Below are 24,247 nucleotides of genomic sequence, written 5' to 3' on the forward strand. Positions count from 1 at the left end.
ATAATTGGAATGCACATAAAATAAACAATGATTACTCATTCTGTCACTGTGCTGGTATATATTTTAAAAGAACTGTAAACTCCATAAAATATTCATGTTAACACCACTTGGTGTTATAATAATGAAATATGACAGTCAGTTACACCAGTGCTGTTTAATATGTTGTAGGTAGACAAATAGGGAATGTATTTAAATATATCTCTGGTCCCTCTAAGCTGTACTGACACATTTTGCTGAAAATCTGCCTATACAATTATGTCATTAGTACAGAATATCCCTACTTTATTACTTCAAGCACTAACAGTTGTAAATAGACTTTGTTTTCACCAGTCTGAAACCTACTTTAGTGAAGAAGAATGCACTATCTTAAGACAAGCTATTTTTCAGTTGATTGGTACTACATTATTAAAGAGGAAGAGATGGATTTGTTTATGTAATACATTTTTCTTACACACTATAAACATTTCTACCTACATATATACACATGATGTGTTTTTTCAGACCTTCAATAAAAACAGTACTCCATTTCTTGTAAACGGCACTGTAAAACTGCAACTGGATGTTAACAATACTGATCTCCCTATGCAGTTCTCTCTCACTAGTAATTTATTACATAGAGTCAGTACAGTATACTTGAAAGAAAAAGAAATTCAAAATGTAATATACAAAATACATAAACTGTGACACCCCCTCTGTTTACATATCAGTTTGTTTGTAATTTATGTACCAAGTATTAACAGACCTTGTTTATGTGCAAAAAAGGAAAAAAAAGAGGCTCTCAGGCAAAGAGAAATGCCTTACCTATTTCGATTTATAGGTATCTATAAAATGGTAAAGTAAATGAACACTGCTGTTTCATGGAGATAAAAAGCCACACCTGTATTAGTTCCTTTCAATTTTTCTCATTTTGTTTTACGAATTTTGATATTGTAGATTACTTTCTGTAAAATAATGATAAATAAAAGTGAATCAAAGAAATAAAATCTTTCTTTCAGTATAATAATACATGGCAGTTATATTATTTACATTGTGACTTCGTAGAAACCACCACTATAGTCATGGTTTCACTAATGTACTGTTAAACATAATATCTCACACTTACTTTGTACAATGTCAACATTTGTGCTAGTGTCAGTGCTGAACATCACACAATATACTAATCCAAATGCAAGTAGTTTAGTATCAATTGAAATGAATATATATAATTAATAATAATAATAATAACAATGTTAATATGAATAATAATGTTTGGTACTGAGTGTGTTTCACTGACAATAACAATAGGTATGCCAACTGTAATAATAAAATTTATATTAATATAATGATACAGCATGGAAACACACACACATCCACAAAAACACATGCACACAAAGAGAGTGGGAGGGAGGGAGGGACGGATGGAGGGTGGGAGGGAGAAAGAGAGAGAGAGAGAGAGAGAGAGAGAGAGAGAGAGAGAGAGAGTTAAAATACCACAGCAAAAGTCTGATGTAAAATGCCACATTGAAAGTCTGATGCAATTAAAGGAAGGTAGAAACTTTAGAACATAAACAAAAATACAGTAAAAAAACTGTGCCAAAAGAAGCTACAGTTCTGTACCAACCATCAACAGTAAAAATGCTTTCTTGAATCTGCCCACTCATTCAGATCATAGAATGCTTCTGAGAATTTGGAGTATTTAATTTATGATATAGAGGAACAGAAAAACAAGAAACAAAGTGCTTCTCAATTTTATGTAAACAATATTATAACTATTATGACAAAATATTGAAATCAGTGTTACTGGAGACATTTAAAAATAGGAAATATCCCATATACATCTTGATGTTTTGCAGAGAATTTGTTTGGATATAAGATCATACTTGTAGCAAAAGGTAAACTAGTGACATAAATTCATTTCAGAATAGCTTCTTGCATGGATTAAGGAGCTACTTCGTCTGATACATTTCCAAATTGTTTATGTCAATTTCATTTCACAAAAATAAAACTATTTTCTCCTCGCCCTTTTTTTTGGCATTTATGTGAACTGAGTTTTAGGTAATCTGAGTATGGATGTAAATTGTAAATTAAAAATATTTGTAATAATCGAGACTTTGTTGATATGAACAGTTACTTTAGCTTTACAATTCATTCACTTTTATTATAGTTATACACCAAAAATTCTGCAGTAAACAGTCTCAAAAATGACTAGAATTTTCCAAAATTTCAATATGAAATACTTAATCTGGAAGTGACAGACTGTTAATTACTTTTAACTTTCTGAGTATGTTTTGTGTAATGTGTTTGTTTCCATGAAAGAAACAGCTTTGTTCCATAAATCTAGTCACATTTTAATTGTGATTGTAGAGAACAGAACATTATAGAGGAAATGAAAGCAACAACTCAGATCATCAGTCATGATTAAGATACTAAATAACAGTGAAGAAACATGCAAAAAGGAAAGGGTTATTGTGAGCTGCTGAACTTCCATTCATATTACTTCTGGTGATTCAGTTCATTTTGTGCAAGCAGTGGGCTAATCTGAGCACATGGAAGGCAAGAAACATGAATAAGATAAGATCATGGAAAATTATGCACAATGTGGGACAAGAGAAGAATGGAAAATGGAAAACGGTGTTCTACTCCAGTTTCTCCACAAAATTTTCAACTTTCCACTATGTTTCCCATCGGTACTCTCACAGTTATAACATCAGGAGAGAGAATGAGACAGGTATGAATACACAGACAGATAGGTAGACAGACAGACAGACAGACAGATAGAGAGAGAGAGAGAGAGAGAGAGAGAGAGAGAGAGAGAGAGAGAGAGAGGAACAGGGACGGGAATATGAAAGGGGAAGGGACAGAAGGATGCCATTTGATGGCAGCTGGCTTAGCAATAATCCTTTATTGTAGCAAGACTTTTTACCATTCATAATCTCATGCAGGCATAGAAGATAATTCAGCTAAGCAATTGAATAGCTGGCCCAGTTAGGTAGTTGTTTAGAGGAAGAAACATTATTTATCTGATTAGAATGGCCCCTCATATTACTAGTTAAGGATGTTTAAGTTGGTTAACTGATAGTAATATGAAGGCCATTTGGTTATTTGATCAACATGAAACCAAGAACTCAGAGATTCAGCTGTTAGAAAGAGAGGAAAAACATCAACAGTGTCAACGTTAACCTGTTATAAAGAAAAGGAAAGGTTTCCATGATGCACTGCACTGACAAATTGTTCTTGATTTTGAGTGAAAAAAGTAGTTGCCAATTTTCATTTATTGTAAAAATTGTTTCTTTTTACATGTGGAAATATATGTACTATGAACTTCATTATAAAATGATATTTGGTATGAGACTTTAAAAAGGGGAAATAATATCTGGATTGTTTGGAAGGAACATAATTTATTTTTATTTGTACAGAAATAAAAAGAAATTTTCACTCTGATAATATTTACGTCAGATTGATAACATAGATCAGCTAATCAAACACATTCTGTTGAACAGTTACAGGAAAATTCTTTACAGAGGGAAGTGTCAAAGTCGTTATATAATTCCAGAAGGTGAGTCATCACACATTGACAGAAGAAATTTATACTTATAGTTATGAATGGAAGAGAAGCAATAATTTAGCATAAAAGTAGATAACATCAGGCTTCCTAGAGCTTGACATTTATTTGTACTTTTGACAGTTCAGCCACAATGACATCTGATTATGAAATTCAGAGAGATTTGTTTTCACAGAGAGTGTTACTGCATGAAGCATATTAAGAACTACTATTTAGGATTTCATCGCCCACATATGCTGTATACAGTGCTCTTTCATGCTATGTTATTGTACAGGGAATGACTGAACTGTTCATAAATTTATTCTTAGAACAGGTAACGAAAGAAGAAAACTGTTGTAGTGATATTTGTCTTAAACAGTAAGTTTGATTCTCATTTGAAGAGATACTGTTTGTTTTTATTTACAGAATGAAACATTTGTGCTCCAGATAACAATTCACTAACAAAAGAATAAAATTATAAAAATAGAATTTAACCTCCACTTTGATATTAACAACAATCTACCAGATACAATAATTCATTTTACAGGAAACAGTCTCTGAGGAAAAATAAATAAATAACAGCAGGTACAGTAATGCGTAATCTGTATGTATCACAAAATTAAACATTTAATACTTTCATACAGAGTTCAGTACTCTGCAATGATTTTGGAAAGTAAAAAGTATGTAAAAATGATACTCATTTTAATGCTCACCAATCTTGTCCAACAGCTTGATTGCTCTCAAAATAAGGTACTAATTACTGCTATTTATTTCTACAGCGTCTTTTTTAAATAAAAGAGGAGTATCAGAGGTAAAGAGTGCAAATAAGTATGAAATCCTACTCAGAGGCATTTATGGTAATGTGAAGAATATTAATTTTAGCCATAGCTGCATATCTAAGCTTCAGTTTTTCATTGAAATTACAGGTTTGAAGAAAATAGACTGAAATATTTTAAAATAATGAATTACAGAAAAATATCTGTCTATAGATGCATAATCTGTAACACATTTTGATGGACAAAACCTTTTGTGCACTGGCAGTCTGACATTTCTCAGACATAGTAGGGAAAAGCTGTCAAACAAATGGTAGGCATACCAGCTGGGATTATGTAACAGTGTGTACCCTGTTAATCAACCACTTACCAAGTGAGTGATTATATTTGTTGCATATTATTTCTTCAGACTTTGTGTATGCATATGGTGCTAGTGACATAATTTACTCACTGCATGTGGAAAACAGTAACGTGTAAAATATTCAGTCTGATAATAATTTAAAACTGTAACTTTTTGGAAACATACTTAGTCATCATATAAAGACTTGAAGAGAAAATGAGCTTTGCATAATAAATGAACTAACTGAAGTAATAGTTTATTTTGTATTCTGAAATAACTCTATTAGTACTGCTAATTGAGGAAACCATTAGAACATTCGTATTACAGCATATTTTGTCAACAGCTCAAAATTTTTTCCCTTGTACTAAGAATATTTCTCTTACTAACTTAATTAATAAACATGAAATGAAATTTTTCATTTAAGAGTGATCCCCAAATTTCCATTTTTTTTCTCCCTGTCTTTGATTTAATACATATGCTTTCATAGTGGCTTCAAAACATTTTCATAAATAGTTCAGAAGCCTAAAGGCCTGCTGTGTTCAAAATTCTTGACTATTTATCAAGGGGAGAAGTAACCTTTCATTTTTATGTAATGATACAATCATTGTCTTCATTCTCAGATCCAATCTTTCTAAATTAAATATTTGACTCTCGTATTTACCATTTTCCCCATAATTTTATTCAGGCAACTACTGATGTAATGTGCTAAATGATCTTTTCTCACCATATTACTCTGTTATACGTTCTACACTATTGGTGAATAAGTTTGATGCAGATCTGTAATTTGTAGGTAAGATATGAAAGTCTATTAATTTCCATATTGGTTTGCACTCTCTACCTCAAATTCATTTTGTCTACATGAAGGTAGGTGTACGAAAGAAGCTTTTTCTTCTTTGCTTTTGGAAACAGAATTGCAGCTGCTGTGTTGCATTCAGTTAAAATATGGAAACCTGCACAATATAGTAAGTAAAAGTTTTGCATATTGTTGAACACCAACATTACCCAAATAATATTGGTACCAACACAGCAGAGCTCAGAAGAAAATTGTGGATGAAGAATTTTTATAAGTATTTCCAGGAATCTGCTCTATTAGGGTGTGAGACATGGTAGGAACTTTGGGGCTTGATTGTATGTTATGAAACATAAAAATTAACAAGTCTTGTGACTTACTTGCCAAACCAAATAATTTTACAGAGGAAGGGAAGTTATTTCAAACATCTCAGAATGTTGTTGTGTTTGATGCCAGAGAACTATATATTAGTGGGTTTAGTGTAATTAGCCATCGTATCAAAGTAGCATACCATGTCTACAGCTATTATGTTATAAGGTCACAGCTTTTGGGCAGTCCTACAACTTGCTGCGCTCTTCATGGGCCTTCTTCACAATGGCTAGCTTGGAGTGTGGATCTGTGACAGGTAGCTCACTGTATGGTGGATCACGTGTGCCATGCAGCATCAGAGTCCATTCCTTTAGGAAACCTGTTTGTGGTATTGGTGAATTGAAGCCAACCTGAAACAAATAGTTTGGCTGTAGCTATTGTCAACATTTTAACACTGCATCGTGTTTTGTAGTTCCCTTCAATGTAAATTTCTTGAACTAATGATAATAATAATAATAATAACAATAACATTAATTTTATATGTGCTTAACAGCATTTGTAATGTTGAAAATTGACATTTAATTATATATTTACGTCAATAAAAATCATAATGCTAACATACTTGGATTTGATAGGAGATACAAAATGACACATTAAACACATAAGTTCTGAGCTTTGTAAGTAAATACATACATACTACAAATACTCTGGAATATGATATGTATCAAAAATAGAATGTTAGACAGTGGTTTTCAGAAATCTATAAGTGAGTGTAGGCTTATATATCTTTCAGTTAATAGGCCAAACAATTTTCTTTCTTCTTAAGAGTGATTTCTATATGGATTCCCTATAAAACTTGAGAAGTTATGTAAATGTCTTCAGTAATGGATTGTGTTTCTGCAGCACCTTCATAGCAAGTGGACACTGTGCATGCACAGTAGCTGAATGACATTCTCGCATCAAATATGGCCTGATTTCCACTGAAAATTGTGATTGTGTGCATCTGGAGAAGAGCTGAAGGTGACTTGTGCCATGCCATTATCTTATGTTGGTGCCAATGGCCATACCATGTTGTCTAATTGCTCTTTATTGCTCAGTATTACATGGTCATCATCTCTGTTCCATGTGTTGTAAAAATGAAGTTCTTTGCTTTAAGTTGTGGTTAGATTGTATTTAGCAACAATAATTGTCTAAAGAAGATACACCATTAGTACATTACACTTAATTAAATAGTCTCTGCAGCTCTAATGTTTGTTTATTTTAGCAGTTAGAGTAACTACTCTCTTGTGAAGCCATGTTCACATAGACTGTAGGTATTTAATAACCAAGGCCTAAAAGTAAATAGGCCTAACATAAAAAACAATTACTGGAGTTCAGTGAAGGAAACTCATGCCACAGATGTGTAGGAGATATTTCTGAAATTTTGTATATAGACAATGAATACTGTGGATTCTTTGGTCTGCACCTGCATGGCAATCTTTTGTGAGAAGATTATGTTAGCATTATGTTCAGAAAAATAAGCAGTGTATTGTATTTTCTGAGGCAGCTGTCCAAAATTATATGTAAGAAAACTCTAAAAATACTGTACTATGGGTTAGTTCCCCATTTATAAGTTATAGGATATAGCTGTGGGGGTATGTCGATGTTAGTCTATATTTGGGTAGCTTTGTTGAATGGTATAAGGAGTAATTTTGATTAGGAAGCAGATAATATTTTTACAGACATATGCTCTATTTATGAAAAGTTACTTATCAACCAATGTCCTAGAAAATTATGTTTATCAATTGTGTCAATTAATTAAATATTTATATCCATTTGAGGTGGGTGAAGTTTTAACAGGAACATCACCGCAACTATCTTAGCATAATTTGATGTGACTTCATTGGTCATACGATGAACTGTGATCCCAATTATCTTCTTTTTATTGTTTTGCAATGCAGTTTTATATCACTACATTAGTGGCTTCCTCTAGTTTTTTAAAGTACACATGCTGGTTGCACTGCACAAGACAGAGCCCATCAGCTATACAAAAAACTGTGATGAAAGAGTTTATGCTTTTTCTGAACAATTAAATCAATCTATGGGCCTGTATTTTAGACCTGTTATACTGAAACTCTAAACAGTTCATACATATTCAGTAACCATGATAAGATACAGTGCTTTATATTTATATACAGTTATTAAGTATGTTAACAGCAACTATTGTTAATATTAATACTAATTAAAGTAGAATATTCAAAATGTAATCAAATGAAAAACAAAATAAAAAGAATTTAATTAAAGTTCTAAGTGAATAACTTCCACCTTATATATCTGTCAGTGGCAGCGGGTTGGGCTGTTTTGGGGAAGGAGACCAGACAGCGTGGTCATCGGTCTCATCCGATTAGGGAAGGACGGAGAAGGAAGTCGGCCGTGCCCTTTGAAAGGAACCATCCCGGCATTTGCCTGGAGCGATTTAGGGAAATCACGGAAAACCTAAATCAGGGTGGCCGGACGCGGTGTCAATGGCAGCCTCAGAAGAGTGTGAAGTTTGTGCTGGCTATCTACATCAACAATTGTACCTAGACCTATTGTTGCACTATTCTATGCGTTTTTCTGAACCCATATTGGCACTGGCTCAGACCCAAGAGCTCCATGTGCTCCTGGAACATTCCTGGATCTTGGCTAAGATGTTAAATAGAAGAGCAGATCTGTAGTCTTTTGCTTAATTCCTGGTCTGACTCTACCACGTGGAAAATGAGGCAGTCACATAGAGTGCACAAATTTGGATGAGGCAAAGTTTTCAGCAGGCATTTAGAAGACTTTTATTAATTGGGTTTGATAGCATATATATTGTAAGCAGTTTAGTCTCATGGTCAAAATAATATAAATAATCTCCCTTGTGGCCACACTAGCACCAGTTAAGTATGGCCAAACTTCCTAGCCTTGAAGAACACTTGAAGTAGAATATAAAAGAAAATACAATGTGTGCATCAGAATTTACGTACAGGGTGGTCAGAAAGAGTCTGAGGAGCTTGTAAGTGTGTTGTGGGGCAGGTTGTGCTGAGAAATAATTGTCAAGAAAGAGATTTGATACAGTGTGCTTTCTTGAGTTAATTACCATTTAAGTGAGCCAATCAGGCCATTGCTCACACATACTAGAGTGGCCCACCAGATATAATTAGTGTCAGTTGTTTTCATAGGGTAGACAGTTTCACACAAGATTGCACAGCCTTTGGCTTGGGTTCCAACTTTACTACCATCTCACATACAATTTTTGTAGTGCTCTCTCGTTCAGTTTTAGAAAAGCAAACAAAGAACAAGTCTGGCAGCAAAATCTCTGGTAGGCTACTGGAATCTGTGCCCACAATGGCCTGATTGGCTAACTTTAATGCTAAATAACTCAGAAACAGTACAACATATCACAATGTTTTCTTAACAATTATTTCTCAGCACAGCCTACCCTGCAACACCCTTACAAGCTTTTCAGACTGTTTCTGACCACCCTGTATAGAGATGAAGAGATGGCTTTTCTTAAAGTGTCAGTCTCAATTTAAACCTTAATCATTTTCACTTCTTGTAATTATACATAATTTCCTGTATGATTAATTGGCATTAGTTATTGCCAGTAATGGTGGATGAGTTGTTATTGTTTTGATTACTTGAGCCCAACTTCAGGAGGTTCAAACACAGTTGAGGTCAGTCGTGTTTCTTTCTATTTCTCAGTCCAAAAATTTATTTCTAACCATTTGATACAATAGACAGCCTCTACAGCAACTTTGGATTATCTTTAATTAAACCCTGACAAATTTTAAAAATTAGATTTCATGCCCAAATTGAAAATATAATTGCTAACTGTAGTAACATACTTGCATATGATAGATAAGAGCCAGTTAACATTTGTACTACTGGTCCTTGATATCCTGTAATTTTAAGACTTCATTAATTTATTAATGCTCCACTCTTCTTTTTTATAACCACATCCCACAGGTATGCCTAGACCAAATTCTGACATCCTATAACTGTTGTATTGATTGTTTATATTTACTGTAAAGGTGTAAATTGTATTATACATCTAAAAAAATATATTTGACCTTAAACAGTGAAATGTTGAGATTGGAATAACAACAATTTGAAAACAATTATGAAAACAATTGTGGGATGGATAGTTCACTACTCACTATAAAAATGACACACTGAGGTGCAGACAGGCACAACAAAAGTACTGTTATACACTGAGCTTTCAGTGAAAGCCTTCTTCAGAAAAGAAAGGGAAACATGTACCCATTCACACAAGCAGGCACACTTCATGCACATATGCCTGCTATCTCTGGCAACTTTAGCCAGACTGCAATCTATCCTTTTCTTAATTGTTGTTGTGTTAGACTTTAGACATTTTTGTGGTGAAGTGCCAAATACAGTCATTACCTAGGACCCCAATATATTTACAGCCACCAATTTTTGATTCCACGCATGTGTTTAAGGAACTGTGAGTGGCTGCAATTAGGAGTTTGATATGTGTCATTTGTGGACAATAAAAATTATGAATGAAACCTGAAAGTTGACATACATTATTTATTACACTGGAGCTGGCATGGACAGTTTATGTGTAATAGGGAGGCTGTAAAAGCACAGTCATAAATAGAACAAAAAGAATATTTTGTAATGCTGATACAATGGTGAACAGTGCAATGGAAATACATCTATTTACACATATTTCCATATTCGTAAGATGTTTTCACCTGTTGGAAATGAAACACATGTAATGAAATGCAACTGGCACAATTACATGCTTTAAGTTCATGCTCTCATTGCTAAAACTATGAGACACAGTTTTGCTTGTGTATGTTGTGCAGTGTCATCCAACAGTTGCACTTCCTCAGGGAATATGATCTGTACCATAGATTATATCTACTTCTCTGATTTTTGTTCCTAACCAGTGTCTCTAATTACTATTTCAGCTATAACTAATAAGTAAAACTGTATCACAGGACATTGCTATCCAGAGCATGCAGTCATGGATTGTGAATAATGCAGTCACGAGCATTAACAACTTGTATAGCTGGCTCACTCTTAAAAATACTGAGTCCTACAGCTTTTGAGACCACATTAATAATTAATGATCTATGTTTTATGTTCTATTCTCCTTCTTACATTGGTGGTGAAAAGTTTTGTTGTGCAACATACAATCACAATTTGAATTCTGAAATTGTAATAAAACCGTTTCTACTGTATTCCACTGTTGTCTCCAGTAATCATTTATTGACAGATGATCTCTATCTCCATGTCACAAGCGATTTTGGAAATTTTGTTCTCTTTTTGTTGATGCTCCATGCATGAGCAAATGCAAATAGACAATCTGCTCCATGGTACTTTGGATAATATGGTAAACTTTACTACAGATGAAGCTGCAAAAGTTCGTCTTTTTCCATCTTAGAAATCCACTACAATTCAATATTTTGCACAGTTCCCTGAAAACATGGAGTGCATGCAAATTCTAAGCATCACAGAAAGCTTCCTTATTGTATTACCCCAGGAAATAAATTCACTTAGTGTTTTGTTGGCTTCTAAAAATGGTGTATTACACATCATCATATCATGTGTGCCTCATGTATAATGCAAATATCCAGTTCACCAATATTAAGAAATATGAATAAAATCTTCCTGGTTTTCAGGCCAGATAATTTTGAATAAAATACTCGACCTTTTGATTGCTATCTTTGCCATCATCATTAGGACTAAAAGCCAAAGACTTCCAGAGCTGGTACAATTCTCTGCTTATACAGGTGTGATTGCAGATTCTGGCACCACTCAGAGAGGGCTGAAATGAAACATGGGTGGAAAGCGAGTTGTACAGCTTTTAACAGCCACAGTCCACTGTGGGACTGTTGTAGTCAGTTGGTGTAAGGGGCCAGCACCAAACATCTGTGTTTGCTTTCTTTCAATAACCAATGCCCTGCTAAGTGTGTACCCATTGTCTCTGTTAAAATCGTTGCTATTTATTCTATTTTTGGCTGCCTCCCTTATGATGGAATGCCAATAAGTTGACATATGTGCCAAGACGCTCACCTTTTTAAACTGTACTTTGTGTCCATTTTCCAGGCAATGCTCAGAAGTGGCTTATTTTCAAGTACCCTTTGTTCAATATGTTGCTTGTGTTCAGGATAGTGTTCCACAACTGCACAAATTGTTGACCTGTACAGGGTGGTCCATTGATAGTGACTGGCTAAATATCTCATGAAATAAGCATCAAATGAAAAAACTACAAAGATTGAAACTCGTCTAGCTTGAAGGGGGAAACCAGATGGCGCTATGGTTGGCCCGCGAGATGCCGCTGCCATAGGTCAAACAGATATCAACTGCATTTTTTTAAAAATAGGAACCCCTATTTTTTATTACATATTTGTGTAGTACATAAAGAAATAGGAATGTTTTAGTTGGACCACTTTTTTCGCTTTGTGATAGATGGCACTGTAATAGTCACAAACGTATAAGTACGTGGTATCACATAACATTCCGCCAGTGCGGACGGTATTTGCTTCGTGATACATTACCCGTGTTAATGTGGACCATTTACCAATTGTGGAAAACGTCGATATCATGTTGATGTATGGCTATTGTGATCAAAATGCCCAACGGGTATGTGCTACGTATGCTGCTCGGTATCCTGGATGACATCATCCAAGTGTTAAGACCGTTCGCTGGATAGTTATGTTATTTAAGGAAACAGGAAGTGTTCAGCCACATGTGAAACGTCAGCCACAACGTGCAACAAATGATGATGCCCAAGTAGGTGTTTTAGCTGCTGTTGCAGCTAATGCGCACATCAGTAGCAGAAAAATTGCACGAGAATCGGGAATCTCAAAAATGTCAGTGTTGAGAATGCTACATCAACATCGATTGCCCTCGTACCATATTTCTATGCACCAGGAATTGCATGGGATGATTTTGACTGTCTTGTACAGTTCTGCCACTGGGCACAAGAGAAATTGTGGGCTGATGAAAGATTTTTTGCATGCATTCTATTCAGTGATGAAGCATCATTCACCAACAGTGGTAACATAAACTGGCATAATATGCACTATTGGGCAACAGTAAATCCATGATGGCTGTGACAAGTGGAACATCAGCGACCTGGGCGGGTTAATGTATGGTGCGGCATTATAGAAGGAAGGATAATTGGCCCCCATTTTATTGATGGCAATCTAAATGGTGCAATGTATGCTGATTTCCTACGTAATGTTCTACTGATGTTGCTACAAGATGTTTCACTGCATGACAGAATGGCAATGTACTTCCAACATGATGAATGTCCGGCACATAGCTCGCGTGTTGTTGAAGCGGTATAGAATAGCATATTTCATGACAGGTGGATTGGTCATCGAAGCACCATACCACGGCCCGCACGTTCACCAGATCAGACGTCTCCAGATTTATTTCTGTGGGGAAAGTTGAAGGCTATTTGCTACCGTGATCCACCGACAATGCCTGACAACATGTGTCAGCGCATTGTCAATGCATGTGCGAACATTATGGAAGGCGAACTACTCGCTGCTGAGAGGAATGTCGTTACACGTATTGCCAAATGCATTGAGGTTGACAGACATAATTTTGAGCATTTATTGTATTAATGTGGTGTTTACAGGTAATCACGCTGTAACAGCAAGCCTTCTCAGAAATGATAAGTTCACAAAGGTACATGTATCACATTGGAACAACCAAAATAAAATGTTCAAACATACCTATGTTCTGTGTTTTAGTTTAAGAAACCTACCTGTTACCAACTGTTCATCTAAAATTGTGAGCCATATGTTTGTGACTATTACAGCGCCATCTATCACAAAGCGTAAAAAGTGGTCCAACTAAAACATTCATATTTCTTTATGTACTACACGAATATGTAATAAAAAATGTGGGTTCCTATTTAAAAAATGCAGTTGATATCCGTTTGACCTATGGCAGCGCCATCTAGCGGGCCAACCATAGCGCCATCTGGTTTTCCTCTTCAAGCTAGATGAGTTTCATTCTTTGTAGTTTTCTCGTTTGATGCTTATTTTGTGAGATATTTGGCCCAGTCATGTTCAATGGACCACCCCGTATAGGTGCTGCTGCATTTGCAAGGGACACCATACACACTCGGCACATGAAGAGCCATGTTGTCTATAACAGAGTGCAGCATATCTTGTATTTTGGGGGTGGGCCAGAACACTGGTCTCAGTCCGTGTCTGTGCAGCACACACTGTAGCTTGCTGTTTGTTGCCCCACATTATGGTGGAAAAGCAGCTGGCTTGGCCTCTTCTGGAGAATCACAGGGCATTCTTCATCAGTGGCATCTGAAGGCATTTACAATGTCTCCCTTGTTGTAACACTTCTCTTAAATTCTGGAATTCAGACTGTAGGTGTCATCGTAAGAAATAATTTTTGCTCTATGTACTAATATGTTCACGGTCATTTTTTGTGTGCAGAGAGATGAAAACTATTGTCATTCAAGTATCAATCAGGGTACGCTGGTTTCCTTCTTCCACGCACACATTGTTTGGCCCTCTCTGGTTCGACCAAATGCTGAAATCATGTCTATGTAAGTGGTAAAAAGTGCCATACCCAGAAGTCAGTGGCTTTTACTCTCTATGACAGTGGCAATTATAGCCACAAAAAGTTCAAAATTTTTATTTAGAATGACACAACTTGAAAACAGAAGATTTTATTCAAGCATGCCACTGTGGAAGAGTCTGAGGACACACTAAGAAATACAATTAATAGAGTCCATCATCTAGTTTATATCTTAACATATAACTAAGGAAATACTGTCTGTCATATTTTACCTAAGCTTGGGCACAAGGGTTAAAAACCCAGGATCATTTTAATATTAAGAAACATTTCTTATACAACAGTCATCTAACAGCTACTGCAGTCCTTTTTAAATGGCTGTTTCTGAGTGTCCCAACAGGTTTTTTTGAACTAACGCTTCACAGTAAATGCTGTAGGTTAAAATGAAGTGCTAAGTACTGTTAATCATTTGTATATAGCTCCACAGCCTTGATGTACTTCATAAAAGAAACATTATCCATTGTAAACTGCAAATTTATCTTTTATTTGTTGTGCTTAGCCAGTTTCGACTAAGGTGTCACTATTAAGCACCTATAAAAAGATATCAACTACAGAAGAGTGAAATACTTAACTTGTATAACAGTTTAAGGATCCTAAAAACATAATAAAAGATAAATTCATGATTTTTGCATGAGGTATCAGCCACTGTTTACATATGTAATAATACCATGCATGGGACATGTAATGCAAATTAATTTGTCAGTGTAGTCCCTTTAATCTACAACCAATTAATTTGTCAGCCCACATGCAGAGCCAACTTCATTGTTAGCACACCCTGTGTTAAATACAATCGAAAATACAGTAAAATATGGGGAAGTTTGACATATAGTATAACTTGATGCCAATGTCATCATCTATTTGCTACAGAAGGGCATGTTATATACATCATGTGGAAACTTCAAATAATACATTAGTTACATCAATTAATTAGCAACACATCATGGCATGGAGGCAATGAGGCCTTGGTAGGTTACTGGAGGGAGTTGTCACCATGTCTGCACACACAAGTCGCCTAATTCCAAAAACATGCCAGGGAGTTCTGATGCTACGTTCAGTCACATCCCAGTTGTGTTTGATTGGGTTCAGATTTGGCAAGTTGGGCGGCCAGTACTTTAATTGGAATTCACCACTGTGTTCCTCAAACCACTCCATCACACTCTTGGGCTTGTAACATGGTGAATTATCTTCTTGAAAATTGCCACTGCTATTGGAAAGTATATTCAATATGAAGGGGTATACATGGTCTGCAACCAGTGTACGATACTTCTTGAGCATCATGGTGCCTTTCAGAAGCTCCACTGGATCCATGGATGCTGACGTGAATCTTCCCCAGAGTACAGTGGAGCTGCCAACAGCTTTCTTCTGTCCCACAGTACAGGTTTCAGGGATCTATTCCTTTGGAAGATGACAGATTTGCTCCCTCCCATCAGCCTGATGAAAAGCTATCAGCAGGCACAGGACCACAAAATGTTCTGCCACTGTGCCAACATCCAGTGCCGATGGTCACTTGCCCATTTCAGTTGTAGTTGCTGATGTTGTGGCGTTAACATTGGCACATGCATGAGTTGTTGGCTGCAGAGGCCCATTGTTAGGAGTCTTCAGTGCATTGTGTGTTCAGAGACACTTCTACTCAACCCAGCATTAAAGATTGATGTTACTTGTGCCATAGTTTGTCACCTGTCCTGTTTTACCAGTCTGCCAAGCCTACAATTTTTGACATCTGTAATGGCCCCATGACATATGGATGTGGTTTCACTTTGGTTTTGCCAATGTTGAAGTCACTTGCCACATCCCTCCTCAAACACTCAACAAGTCGATCAGTTTCCAAAATGCTCTTTCCAAGCCTCTGGGCCATCACAATCTATCCTCAGTCAGTCTTGGATAGATCACCCACCTTCCAAATTCTACACACAGACAGCACACTCACTGATACTACATGTGCCTAGCGTGTGCCTGACTAGCAGTCTTTCCTTGCCAGGTGACACTGCTGTTGTTTGAATGGGATTATATCATTAGTAGGTAGGGGTCATAATGTTCTGGCTGATCAGTGTAATGTGGTTCCCTAGTGAATGCATGTTAACTTGAGTCACAAATTATACAATACATGGATCTTCCAGATATTTTACCGTCTTTCTGATCAGGCTCAATACAGCGCATGGTTAACACCGAAGTGTGGCTTTGCATGTGGACTGACAAATTGATTTGCGTGTCACATCTCATGCAACATGGTGCATATACTACAAGGGTAATCCCAAAAGTAAGGTCTCCTATTTTTTTATAAGTACAGAACTCTGTTTGTGTGGCAGTTGGTCACACTGTTATGGAGAGTGCCTCATGCACTGTGTGTAAACATGCTCACACCACGCTGGTTGGACCGAAAATCACGACGAACAAAGGAGCGGGAGACTGTCACCTTCTGAGGAGACGGTGTTGAAGGTTGAGCGAAGCATGCATGAAGATCAAGGGATATCCTGGATGATCTCTGCACGTTGGTTCCCGAGTTTTCCCGAAGCACTGCTCACAGAATTTTAACGGAAACATTGAACTACCGGAAGGTGTGCGCAAGATGGATGCCACGCATACTGACTGAGGACCACATGCGGCACGAGTTGATGCTTCCTGCACATTTCTTCAGCGCCTTGCCACCAAACAGGACAACTTTCTGGACTCAATTGTCATGGGTGACAAAACCTGGGCATACCACTTTACACCCGAGACCACGCAACAATCACGCCAGTGGCGGCATCCTTCTTGGCCAAAGCCATGGAAATTCAAACAAACACAGTCTGCCAGTAAAGTCATGACAACCGTTTTTTGGGATCAGAAAGGGGTATTTTTGATCAACTTTATGCCCACTGGGACCACAATTAACACTGACAGGTACTGTGAGACTCTGAAAGAACTCAAACAGGCAGTTCAGAACCAGAGGCATTGTAGAAATAAACAGATCCATGTACTTTTAAAAACAGGAGACCTTACTTTTGGGATTACCCTCATATATATGTAACTGACAGATGGAACCTTATGCTGAAGTTACGACTTTGTCATTTATTATGTTTTGAAGATCTTTAGAATGTTTTAAAAGCTCTGTATTTCATTCTACTGTAGTTGGTATGTTTTTATATGTGGCTGATAGTGACACCTTAATCAAAATTGGGTAATAGCAAAACAAATAAAATATATATTTACAGCCTACTGTGGACAGTGTTTTCTTTTATGCTAAGTACTGTGTTTGCTCATCTTTTACCACTACAGTGTACTAGCTACTGGCTATATAAGACATCGTATCCTTAGCAAACTTCAGGTACAGAACTGCATTGTTTGACAGATTAAAGAATCACCCATAATTCATAAGGTACACTGTATTACGTAACTTAAATAGAAATGAAGATTCTGATCAAAGAATAAACAGAACACACACAATGATACCATTTGCCTGTTACTGTCTAATATGCCTATAAACCCATATCAAACACACACACACACACACACACACACACACACACACACACACACACACGACTGCAGTCTAAGGCAACTGAGGCCACACTGTGAGCAGCAGAACTAGTGGCCGATGGGAGTGGTGACTAGGTGGAGGTAAGGAGGGGGCTGGTATGGGGAGGGGGAGGGATAGTAGGGTAGGATTGGTGGACAGTGAAGTGCTGCAGTTTAGATGGAGGGCAGGTAAGAGGTGGGGAGGGGATGGGGTAATGGAAAAAAAGTAAAACGTCTGGGTGTGATGGTGGAATGAGGGCTGTGTAGTGCTGGAATGGGAGCAGGAATGGGCTGGATGGGTGATGATAACGACTGACGAAGGTTGAGGCCAGGAGGCTTATGTGAACATAGGATATATTGCAGGGAAAGTTCCCACCTGTGCAATTCAGAAAAGCTGGTGTTAGTGGGAAGGATCCATATGGCACAGGCTATGAAGCAGTCATTGAAATGAATGATGTCATGTTTGGCAGCGTGTTCAACAGCGTGGTCAACTTGTTTTTGGCCATGATTTGTCAGTGTCTATTCATGTTCACAGACAGCTTGTTGGCTTTCATGCCTACAAAGAATGCAGCATAGGGGTTGCAGCATAGCTTGTAGATCACATGACTGGTTTCACTGGTAGCCATGCCTTTGATGGGATAGGTGAGGTTTGTGACTGGACTGGAGTAGGTGGTGTTGGGAGGATGTATGGCACAGGTCTTGCATCTAGGTATATTACAGGGGTATGGGCCATGAGGTAAGGGGTTGGGAGCAGGGGCTGTCTAGGGATGGTTGAGTATATTGAGTAGGTTTGGTGGACATTGGAATACCACTGTGGAGGGTGTGGGAAGGATAGTGGGCAGGGCACTTCTCATTTCAGGGCATGGCGAGAGATAGTCGAAACCCTGATGGAGAATGTACTTCAGTTGCTCCAGTCCTGGGTGGTACTGAGCTACGAGGGGAATGCTCCTCTGTGGCCGGACAGTGGGACTTTGGGAAGAGGTGAGAGACTGGAAAGATAAGGAATGGGAGATTCATTTTTGTACATGGTTGGGCAGACAATTACAGGCTGCGAAGACTTCAGTGGGACCCTCGGTATATTTTGAGAGGGATTGCTCATCACTGCAGATATGCTAACCACAGGCAGCTAGGCTGTATGGAAGGGGCTTCTTGGTATGGAATGGGTGACAGCTATCAAAGTGAAGGTATTGCTTGTGGTTAATAGGTTTGATATAGACAACAGTAATAATGTAGCCATTTTTGAGGTAGAGGTCAACTTCTAGGAAAATGGCTTGTTGGGTTGAGTAGGACCAAGTGAAGCAAATGGGGGAGAAGTTGTTGAGGCTCTGGAGGAATAAGGACAGTGTGTCCTCACCCTCGATCCAGATTGCAAAGATGTCATTAATGAATCTGAACCAGGTGAGGTTTTTAGAATTCTGGGTGTTTAGGAAGGATTCCTCTAGCTTGCCCATACATAGGCTGGCACAGGATGGTGCTATGTGGGTGCGCATAGCCATACTCTGGATCTGTTTGTAGGTAATGCCTTCAAAGGAGAAGTTGTGGGTGAGGATATAGCTGGTCATGGCAACTAGGAAGGAGATTGTTGGTTTGGAGTCTGTTGGCCATTGGGAAAGGTAGTGTTCAATAGCGGTAAGGCCATGGGCATTAGGGATGTTGTTGTAAAGGGAGGTGACATCAATAGTGATGAGCAGGGCACTGTGTGGTAAAGGGACAGGAACTGTGGAGAGCCGATGGAGGAAATGGTTGATATCTTTTATATAGGAGGGTAAGTTTCAGGTAATAGATTGAAGGTGTTGGTCTACAAGAGCAGAGATTCTCTCAGTGGAGGCACGGTAAGCGGTCACAGTGGGGCATCCTGGGTGGTTGGGTTTATGGGCTTTAGGAGGCATGTAGAAGGCAGGAGTGCGAGGAATGGTGGGGGTGAGCAGAGAGATGGGCTCTGGGGAGAGGTTCTGGGCTGGACCTAAGAATTTGAGGAGTGACTGTAGATCCTGCTGGATTTCTGGATTGGGGTCACTGTGGCAAGGTTTGTAAGTGGAAGTATCTGAGAGCCGGTGGACTCTTTCTGCCATGTAATCCTTGGAGTTCAAAACAACAGTGATGGAGCCTTTGTCCATAGACAGAATTATAAGGTCAGGATTAGTTTTTAGATAGTGGACTGCAGTTCTTTTTGTGGATATTTGATTAGTTTGCATGTTGAGGGACTTGGGGAATGATAGTGATGAAAGGTTTGAGGTTAAGGAGTTCTGGAAAGTCAAAAGGGGGTGATTTTGGGGGCAGTGAAGGTGGATCACAGTTGGATGGAGGAGTGACCTGAGTTGGGCAGATTTCAACATTGGTCTTTGGTTGGGCCTGATTGGTAAGGTTAGTGGCGAAAAAGTGTTTCCACTGTAGCGACTGGTAGAAGGAGAGAAGGTCTTTTAACAACTCCTGTGTGATGGAATTTGGGAGTAGGGCAAAAGGTGAGGGCTTTGGAAAGGACTGATATTTCTATGGGGCTAAGGCATATGGAGGAAAGGTTCATGACTGTGTCTGTTTAGGTTATGGATTCTGTTTAGTTCGACAACGTTTTTTGACAAGCAAGTTATCATCAGGTGCCACCTCCCCTTCTCCACACCCCCTCCCAACTTTCCCTTGTACACTTTTAACTATGACAGTTTTAGCTGTTAAGTGTGATAAGCACTGTATATAAGTCTTGCATTTGGGTGCCCCTCTCAGCTTGGTGTCCTGCATAGAAATTTTACTACTGTGGCAGAAACGGTGCCCCTTTCAGCTTGGCACCCTGAATGGTGGCTTATGTCACTTGGGCCTTAGACTGGCCCTGATTATCACTACTAGCTGCATACGAGCCACTGAAAAAGAGGCACTACACTATAGTGAGCAGTAAATAGCAATTCAAGCTTCCACCAAGAAATTGGTTTAAACTCTACACTCAGTCATAGATGTGATCCTATGATGTGTTGTTGTCTTCATCCAAAATGAGAATCAACTCATACTACAAGTTTTTGGGGAATCAAAACCACATCACAACAGAACATTTTTCACACATACTGAGCAGTTATAAGGATATAAGTCATGATAAAAAAGGTGTCAAGTACTTCTGTCTTTATAAGACTTGATTCATACACTGTGGTCTCCAGAAACTAAATTTTACAAAGATATCTTTCCATGTCATGGTGGTGGAGTGCTTTTTCATTCATTCTTGTCATTTGCAATTGTTTCTTTAAACACAACTAGGGAAATGCAGCAAAATGAACGGATCAGCAGTGGTAACACTTAAAACACCCATAATACCCATATGATTTTGTCTAGAAGAGCATTCCATTATATAATTTTTGTACAGATAATAAATAATTTGATGCTGTAACAACAGCAAAATAAAAATTCATTCAAAAATAAACTTACAGAATAGTAGTTGTTTGGAAGAGAACACAACAGCATATTTTCAATTGGAAATTGGCATGGTTCATTGACCTAACAGGAAGCCCACATATTCAGTTTCTGAACTCTTTCAGTTGTTGGAAACTGCAGAAATACTCATATCAATTGCAGTTCCATCACGGACAGATGATAATCTGAATTCAATAGTGCTCTAGTTCTTTGCCATTGGTGACTGCTTAAGTATGTCTAAGCAGACAATTTTCACTGCACATGTAGTTTAATTATAATGCATTGAATCATAAGCACATGTATCTTTAAAACTGTTTTCATGGCAAAGTCTAGTTGGATGTTGATTAGAAAAAGTGTATGTATGTCACTTGGGTTGTCATACTACAGTATCTCTGGCTCAGAATTATTTCTTATCCAAATGCAGGAACATCATCATTTACATAACAATAACTGGCTGTATATCATGCTGTCTGGAAAAATTCAATTTGTGAAATGGGACCTGATGTGCACACACTCACACACACACACACACACACACACACACACACACACACACACACACACAGATTTACAATTACGTACCTCTAATGTCCATGTGCCCTGCGGATACTCTCCCCATGTGTGAGTTGTCATGAATGGCCATTTGGTGAACCCATCACGATGATCATCATCATTAACACGCCTGCTCAAGATCATCGATCTGCACAGAATAAATAATCACATTTGTTAAAATAACACCACTAAACTTCATTTGATATATTTACAAGTGCCTCACAGATGCCAGCACATATAAAATCAATTCAGAATAACAATTTATTTTTGACTGTCTGCCCTATCATTGACACATTGTAAACAAAGAATTTGGGAGAATGGCACAGGTCCATTACCTATGGCATCATCAAAGGTTGATTATAAAAAGGGAAACTTTAGTATTTTTATAGTATCTAAGCCATGACAAAAGAAATTTCTGAAAACATGAAGGATAACCTCAAGACCAGATATTAACAATTCTCCTCCAACTGAACTCTACAATGAACTGAACAGTATGCTAGCAACAATGCTGCTCTCTTATTGTCCTTGTTTTAAAGTACAGGCAGTTCTTTACATATAACAATGTCTACCAAAAATACTAGTGTCAATCGATGTCTCTCGGCATCCCCATTCCTTTTACTGCTCTAGATCTAAGCCAACCTGGTCCACGTGTAAATATGGCCCTGCCTATAAAACTATTGAAGGCCATGATAAAATATTTCAGCACCACCACTCTGCACAGTGCATGGTTGACAGTTAATCATCAGTAGGTGGAACAGTCACACTTGCGAGAGGGTTCCTTTGAATTGTGAATGAGATACAGTTTATGTCAGCACTGTTGTCCACTTGTACTGCCCATGAATTCATATCTCCTATTACAGAGAATTTTGTGTGGTTTGATTTTGACTGATTCTTACAGTTTCAGAACAGTCAATTACCCAGAGTGTTGGCATGTTATAAATAAAAGGGTTCTTCAGGAACAATATATTAGTCTGATCTCTCCACAGATACGCCTTGTGATACAATAGTCTGTATCACTGAGGATTGGGGCATGCAAGCAACCTCACTACAGCAATGCCACTGGATCATGGTTTTATAATAATATTAATTCAACCAAGTTCAGTGATTGTGAAGACTTCAGGTACTACCTCAAGTTTCTGTTTTACCTTGTTAAATGAGCTGTAGAGTAACTTGGTCCACACCTCTGCAGCTGCCATGGTTGAGGAGGGAGGTAATATTGTTTTGATGGGGGTTGTTTTCTAAATGGCCACTGTGAGGTAAAGGAGATGCAGTTCAATAGCCAAAATCTATACACAAATAATTACCTCACACAATTAGTAAGTTACAGCTAGTGAGTCTACAAACAATTATCTTAACAGCTTAAGTCAGTATGACCAATAATTCAACAAATATACACTCCTGGAAATGGAAAAAAGAACACATTGACACCGATGTGTCAGACCCACCATACTTGCTCCGGACACTGCGAGAGGGCTGTACAAGCAATGATCACACGCACGGCACAGCGGACACACCAGGAACCACGGTGTTGGCCGTCGAATGGCGCTAGCTGTGCAGCATTTGTGCACCGCCGCCGTCAGTGTCAGCCAGTTTGCCGTGGCATACGGAGCTCCATCGCAGTCTTTAACACTGGTAGCATGCCGCGACAGCGTGGACGTGAACCGTATGTGCAGTTGACGGACTTTGAGCGAGGGCGTACAGTGGGCATGCGGGAGGCCGGGTGGACGTACCGCCGAATTGCTCAACACGTGGGGCGTGAGGTCTCCACAGTACATCGATGTTGTCGCCAGTGGTCGGCGGAAGGTGCACGTGCCCGTCGACCTGGGACCGGACCCCAGCGACGCACGCCAAGACCGTAGGATCCTACGCAGTGCCGTAGGGGACCGCACCGCCACTTCCCAGCAAATTAGGGACACTGTTGCTCCTGGGGTATCGGCGAGGACCATTCGCAACCGTCTCCATGAAGCTGGGCTACGGTCCCGCACACCGTTAGGCCGTCTTCCGCTCACGCCCCAACATCGTGCAGCCCGCCTCCAGTGGTGTCGCGACAGGCGTGAATGGAGGGACGAATGGAGACGTGTCGTCTTCAGCGATGAGAGTCGCTTCTGCCTTGGTGCCAATGATGGTCGTATGCGTGTTTGGCGCCGTGCAGGTGAGCGCCACAATCAGGACTGCATACGGCCGAGGCACACAGGGCCAACACCCGGCATCATGGTGTGGGGAGCGATCTCCTACACTGGCCATACACCACTGGTGATCGTCGAGGGGACACTGAATAGTGCACGGTACATCCAAACCGTCATCGAACCCATCGTTCTACCATTCCTAGACCGGCAAGGGAACTTGCTGTTCCAACAGGACAATGCACGTCCGCATGTATCCCGTGCCACCCAACGTGCTCTAGAAGGTGTAAGTCAACTACCCTGGCCAGCAAGATCTCCGGATCTGTCCCCCATTGAGCATGTTTGGGACTGGATGAAGCGTCGTCTCAC

At 38.7% G+C, this 24,247-nt stretch overlaps 1 protein-coding gene across 1 annotated transcript in view; it reads right to left on the reverse strand.

Moving 5' to 3' along the window:
• Positions 1 to 1,429: 1,429 nt before the first annotated feature.
• Positions 1,430 to 24,247, reverse strand: part of LOC124613600 (neuroendocrine convertase 2) — a 1,535,239-nt gene continuing 1,512,421 nt past the window's right edge. Inside the window, exons 13-14 of the mRNA XM_047142315.1 lie at positions 21,786 to 21,903; positions 1,430 to 6,142 (exon numbers count right to left, since the gene is read on the reverse strand). Of these exons, the coding sequence (XP_046998271.1) occupies positions 5,981 to 6,142; positions 21,786 to 21,903 (280 nt within the window). The 3' untranslated portion in view covers positions 1,430 to 5,980. The remainder of the gene's footprint in view (positions 6,143 to 21,785; positions 21,904 to 24,247) is intronic.

The sequence above is a fragment of the Schistocerca americana genome, chromosome 4 (assembly GCF_021461395.2).
Source record: "Schistocerca americana isolate TAMUIC-IGC-003095 chromosome 4, iqSchAmer2.1, whole genome shotgun sequence".
Classification (NCBI taxonomy): Eukaryota; Metazoa; Arthropoda; class Insecta; order Orthoptera; family Acrididae; genus Schistocerca; species Schistocerca americana.